This window comes from Octodon degus, unplaced genomic scaffold (genome assembly GCF_000260255.1).
Source record: "Octodon degus isolate 3935 unplaced genomic scaffold, OctDeg1.0 scaffold00065, whole genome shotgun sequence".
In the NCBI taxonomy this organism is placed as follows: Eukaryota; Metazoa; Chordata; class Mammalia; order Rodentia; family Octodontidae; genus Octodon; species Octodon degus.
Window position 1 is genome coordinate 3956181 of NW_004524641.1, and position 6778 is coordinate 3962958.

The 6778-nt window shown below is 34.4% G+C and overlaps 1 protein-coding gene across 1 annotated transcript in view; it reads right to left on the reverse strand.

The window, feature by feature from the left end:
- Mtx2 (metaxin 2) overlaps positions 1–6778 on the reverse strand; it is a 64660-nt gene that overhangs the window by 9562 nt on the left and 48320 nt on the right. Inside the window, exons 5-8 of the mRNA XM_004634728.3 lie at positions 2676–2752; positions 1474–1566; positions 950–988; positions 443–568 (exon numbers count right to left, since the gene is read on the reverse strand). Coding sequence (XP_004634785.1) covers positions 443–568; positions 950–988; positions 1474–1566; positions 2676–2752 — 335 coding nt within the window. The remainder of the gene's footprint in view (positions 1–442; positions 569–949; positions 989–1473; positions 1567–2675; positions 2753–6778) is intronic.

Below are 6778 nucleotides of genomic sequence, written 5' to 3' on the forward strand. Positions count from 1 at the left end.
CTATACCAGTAACTGTAAGACCAAAGAAATGTAGACACATTAAGTAACATCTTTAAAAAGGTTTTTTGTTAAAACCCTGATGTTGCAGATCTACACTTATTGACATAAAAGATGCCCAGAATACATCGTTCAATGGAAAAATATCAGATTATAGAGTAGCAGGCATAATATGATCCCATCTAAGAGATCTCTAGAAGAATGTTCTCCAGATAACTAAGAGTAGTAATTCTGAAGTGGTGGGATTTCAGGAAAAAATTTGCTTATATTATTCACATTATATCATGTTTGACAATAAGTATGTGTGTTTTATACAAAATATAATAAACTACTTCATTAAAAAAGGCTAGCAAATGCTATCAGTTTTATGTCCCAATTACTTTAAATGAGTACCACTTCTAATGCATAATAATTGAGGGCTTTGTTAATTTTGATTGGAACTGACCTGGTCCAGAGTCTTGTTTCCCCACCCAATAGCTTTCATCTTCCGTTTGATTTCCCACTGCTTCTGATAGGCCAAAATGTGGTTCAGAGGCCAAGGGTAAGGAGACCCATACCTCGTATGAGTGATCTAAAGCAAAAAGATCTCATGAGAACTGTGATCCTTCCTAAAAACAATGCCTGGTTTTACAAACAGAATTCTAAAAGACATACATAGAGAATATACACAAAGGAATCTAAAAAGAAAATACAGATTACAATGTAAAAAATTAAAATTTTAAACCATACCCTTCACAAACATTAACTTCTACGTACTTTACAACCAGTTATATCAAACAATGACACAGAGCTTCCCTAAAATGTATGTGCAAGCAAAATTAAAGTAAGTGAAAAACTATATCACTAATGGTATAAACCACAATGTTTCATTTATGAGCAGGGACTTGCAATTCTGAGCAAAAGTGTTTTCTCATTAAATTTTAATTAAGATAAATGCTGCAGAGCCACTCACCTCCCCTACTGTAGCTTCATCACACCACTGAAGATATAACTGGGAACAAAAGAACAGTCACTGAAACTTTACATTACCAAAGAAAAGAAGGATAAAGTTATTTCTTGCCACAGTAATTTTTTAAAAGCCAACTTTGCAAGTCACACACATGAGGGACTTCTTAGCTAATGCTGCTGTACAGAATTATTAAATTCAATGGTACTACTTTCTATTTCTGATCTACATAATGCATCTCTAAATATTATTAAAGCTATTTTTTAGAAATGATTTAAGCAAAATTCAAAAGATCAAAATGAGTAGGCAATATCCCTTCCTACAAACAGAAAACTTAGAACTGAAAATACCAGAAAACTTATTCCAAAATAATGAGCAAATAATTTGGGTAAGCATCCCAGCCCTAAAATCACTAGATTATTTTCTCATTTCTCAAGAACTTGAAAATAGTCCACAAAAAAAAGATTGTATCTTACGAGAGGATACAGATTATAAGATTGTATTTTATTCCAAAACCCTTCATACTATACCTCTGCAGTCAACAACATATTGTTGACTAACTCCATGTAAGCTTTCATTTCTGCTTTTTGGACTTCATCCAACCCATCACTAAGACAATGGCCCTAAAGGGAATTTAAAAAAATTTTAAAAAGCATAATATTAAATATACAAAAACTTTCAGTTATCTAATAAGTAATGTAATACGCAAGTGTCCGATGGATTAATTTCTAAAATGCCCTCTAAAATAAAAACTAGTTTATATATAAGCATACTTAATATCTTTCACTGTCAAATGTTTATGGTATTTGTTTGTATAAATGTTATATTTCAATTATTTAACAAAAGCATAGAAGAGTGATCAGTAAAAATTTTTTTAAGAAGGGAAGCTTATGCTGTGAAGGGACCAGGGGTTCGATCCCTGTCCCGCATGCCGTGCCAGCCCTGCCCCTTGGGTGCACTGAGCTGGCCAACGAGTCTAGGCATGGTAGTACACGCCTGTAACCCCAGCACTGGGGAGGCTAAAAACAGGAGGATCATTATGAATCTGAGGAACATAGTGAGACCCTGTACTAAACACATAAAATATACAATGAAAAAAAAAAAAAGAAGGGAAGCTTAGTAGGAAAAAGAACTGCTATACTTTTGAGTAAATAAATTACAATATAACCCATTCAATAGGACATCACACAACAACTTAAGAGAACGATGCACCATGTATCTTTATATAAATGAAAGAATTTGTAAGCATATTAGTAATTTTAGAAGACAGGTTGCAAAATAACACATAATAGTATGCTCTATGTTTTTCTATATACAAAATTGCAAGTCTGGAAGAATATTCCCCAAAGTGTTAATGGAGGTTGCCTCTAGATACTTTATAAAAATCTAGACTAAATAAATGAAAACTAAAGTGACTCAAATCAATATTTTAAACTTCTAAACCTATCTGCATCTTCCATTCAAAAGTCAACTAGACACTAGAACCTAAAAGTTCTCATTCATAACCAAAATTTCACATGAGTACAAGTTAGAAAATTTTCTGTCATTTATAAAGTTTAACGTATGTCTTTTGTACACAAGTAATCAACTTCTACTTTAAATATTTTCTAGTAGTTTGTAAGAAAATTTCAGGAAACTAAATACAATCAATGTAAATGTTAAGACATGTTAAAGAATAATGGATGGCTTATTTAAAAACTGTATTCAAATACATTTAATATATTTTTATTACCTTGGCTTTAACGAATTGAACTATTGGGCCAAGTTCTGATACTACTTGATTTCCAACGTGAATAAAAGGTACTTTGCCTGTTGAGGGGGGAAAAAATGTGTGAAAACACTCTCAGTAAATTGAAGTTTGTGCTAATAGAAATTAACAAAAGGCATGTTTTATTAATACAAAACTGCAACTTTTAAAAATTATATTGTGATGTATATTATGTTAAATTCTACAAGCTTGGCAGAGGATGTTTTTGAGACAGGGTTTTGCTATGCAGTTCAGGCTGGCTTGAACTCATAGCAATCCTCCTGCCTCAGCCTTACAAGTGCTGGGATTATAAGAATGGACCACCATGCCCTGCCAAACTCTACAAATTTAAACAACACACTAGAAACTTTTAAACACTGATAAGTAATCAATACTGAAACAAAAGGTAAACAGGTGGATTCAATTTTTAGAATTGTCACCTAGATACAACATATATATTTTCTTTTCAGAGCTAACATTTAAAATCATTATATGGAAGAACACTTATTACACAAATATGTAAACCAGGCCTGAACACTGCTTCACGAACACTGGTAAATTTGAAAAAAACTTAACTGGGCTTCCTCTTCAAAGTACACTACGATGCATCAATCTATACTATAAGCTACGTCCAAGGAGGCTTTCTTTTATATTTCTGATTTTAAATTTTGACATCCACTACAAACATAATGCATATAACTGTACATTAATATCTTTGATTCAACATATCAAGAATTAAAAAGAATAGTCTTTGAAGGTATGTTAGTTTGTGAGTTATAAAATACATTCCCACCATTTTTATAAGAGTGCTTATAAAAACTCGCTTCTTTATATTAATGCCACATTTAAAAAGTAGTACTTCATTTTAGTAAGCATTAATGATGAATTTACTGGAGATGTCCACTAAAGAACTAGACTGTTTACTAGAGAACAATCTCAAAATAACAAAGTCCACTTAATTTTCGATAAATACTACCACTTGATGAACTTATCAGAGATGAAAAGAAAACAGTCTCAAAATAGCAAGAAAGTCTACGCTAACATAGGAAACCTGCTGTCGGACCTAGTTCAACTAGAGTTCACGCTAACAGCAGGCTTCTTCCTGCTCTTTCAATACATTCTCTCCTCTCAGCCTCGTCAGCCCGAGGGTAATGGATGAGGTGCACAGCCCCACAAAAGCTTCCTCTGCGGCCACAGGACAGCGCGCATTACAAAGGACAGGCAGGCCTTCCCAGCACCACTCAAAGCACGCATTCAGAAAACGCTGCAGTTGTGCATTCCTTGCTTCGGCAGCTTTGTAAGTTACAAAAAAGAGAAGAATTTTTTAGCTAGGTAAGTATTAGTCTGTATTGTTTCTTAAGTGGAATAAAATCTGTCACTACAATGGTACCAGAATTAGCATAGGCCATCTGAAATTTAAAAAAACACCACAACAAAAATCTACAACAAGCTTTAGTTCCTGGACTAACGGGTATTTTGGGTTATGATATTTTTTTAAAGTAAAATATAACTCTCCTTTCAAAAACCAGTTTTAGGTTCTTGGGGAAAAATTTTTCTTTAAAATACACTGAACACAGATTCTGAAGCAGGGAACCAATGTGACTGCTCAAGGACCACCTCTAATGATAAAGAGACACAAAACTCAGGCAACGTATTAGAATAAACAGTCCCTTCTGTCACCAGCATGACTTAAAATGGCACCTGCGTTACATCCTTATTATCACCCATACCAAGTAAAAGCACTGTGGCACCAAGGAAAGGCATAAAAGAATACCAATGGCTCTGTTTTTCACTTGAGGCAGAACTGTCAGGTTTAGAACTTTCACTTCTTTTTTTTTTTTTTCTTTTCAAAGTTTTATTGATAAACATATAGCAATGAGACAGTTTCAAATCAAATCGAAAGTACAGTTTCAACAAATAATACACTGCATATATTCTTCTTAGTGGTTAATTGCTGTACAAGATGCAGACTTGTGATCCTACTTACAAACACCATTAGAAAAAATCATTCTATTCATTAAGAGAATGCAACTATATATCTATCCCAACCTCTTTGAATACACAGATACAAAATGGACATTCATAGTTATACCCCAATTTTTTTTTAAGTTCCGTTGTTGAATATTATAGGTGTGTAAACTCAGCAAAATATTCTAAAAGAGTACAGAAGCCCATAATATCATTGGGTCTTCTGTTTAACTGGCAATGTCAGAAATTATTGACGTGAGTCCCCCACAGCTCAACATAACAACATGGCTTTACTTCCTATATTTCATCTTCATACTTTTCTACTGGATGGCTAAGACCAAGGTAAAGCAGAACCTATGCAACAAGAGTTGTAGCTTTTTGGTTTGAGAAGGTCAGTGAAATGCCCTCAGGATTTATCCTGAGATCCTGTACCTCAGATTGTAGAACCTTTGTCAGTGCAGCCATGTGGATGAGTCACGGCCATTGCTTGGCAAATGTGCTCTCTGTGAAAGCCTGAGAGAGTGTCTTCTCCTCATGTGACTCTCCTTAGGCACACTCCACGTCATCGATTGATTTCCTCTTTGGCCCCATAACCTTCTTGATCAGAAAATCTGGGACACTACCGAGGTACATGACGTTACAGTACAAGTTCTCATATGTCCTGAGTCTTAATTGACCTTAGAAAGGTAGGGCCAAAATATTGGCTTTCCTTGTAGCCCTCCTTTTTCTCTAATTTTGGTCTGCAAACTTAGGTTGTTAACCATCCAGAAGACAAGCTTATTGTTATTATCAAACGATTTACGTTATCAAGCTTAACCTCACTATTTCACTACATTTCAAACATCTTAGGCATAATAAGGAACAGGTATTTTTCATCAAGTATTGATATGTTGAACCTTAAGTCCCTACATAATATGATAAAGAACATTTTAAAATTAGATTATATTTTAACAATAGGATAAAGAATTCTATGCTTCTCATGTTTGCACATAAGTCCAAAAATCTCACCATATACAACCTTGAAGCAGAACTGTCCCACAGTATTCCTTTTCCTGTCTCTTGCTTTCATTCACCACCCCCTTCTTCTTGAACATCCACCTACCCGAGAGACATCTTAGCAGTAACTGGCATGTCATGACAAGCAGCCCGTGTAGAACTTTCACTTCTAAAGAAAGCAAGAACTTGTTGCCATGCAAGCGTGTAGAATGCGAGACAGGTCTTTGGACGTCATCTAACCTGACCACCTCACATGACTGTCACTGAGCTTCAAGGGGGACAGGGGCAAATTTCTCAAGGAAGTAGGTAGGACTGATAAAGTCACAAAAATAAAGATTCCTTAACTCAGTCAAGCTGTCTTCTGTTTCAGACTCTTTGCTTTAAAAAATATCACAAGATCATGCAAATAAATAAAAAACCATGTCCTTTATTACATTAAATGAATGATAAAAGGGAATACTAATTTGAGATGTGATGGAATGTTAACTATTTAAGATACGATGCCATTTTCTACTAAGGAGACCTCCATGAGTGAAATGTACTGTACATGTATGTACACATCTATTGCGTATTTCTCCTAAAGAACAGAAATGGCAGATAACTATCTAAATGATACTAAGTATAGTAACTTAAACAAGTAGATGAAATATATGACTTATTTGCCAAAGATTTAAACTTTAGTATTAGCTTACTAATCAATCTTTTTGTATGTATATATAAATTCTTTTTATCTGACTATACAGAAGAAAAACAGTAGACTGAAAATAATATATTTCCCCAGAATATATTTAACTTCAGTAAAATTTATAAAACCCATGCATAAAAATATCACAAAAATGAGTTAGTGGCTTCCAAGAATTTAAAATATATTTATATTTCAAAGTCTACAAAATTATTTTATGAATATATTTTCTAGCTAGGTGTGGTGGTACACACCTGTAATCCCAGTACTCAGATAGCTCAGGCAGGAGGACCACTGAGAGACTGAGGCCAGCCTAGGCTACATAGTGAGTTCAAGACCAACCTGAAATACATAATGGGGCATGGTGACAACACATGTAACCCCAGTGTTGGGGAGGCTGAGACAGGAGGGTCACTATGAGTCCAAGCTGCATAGCAAGACC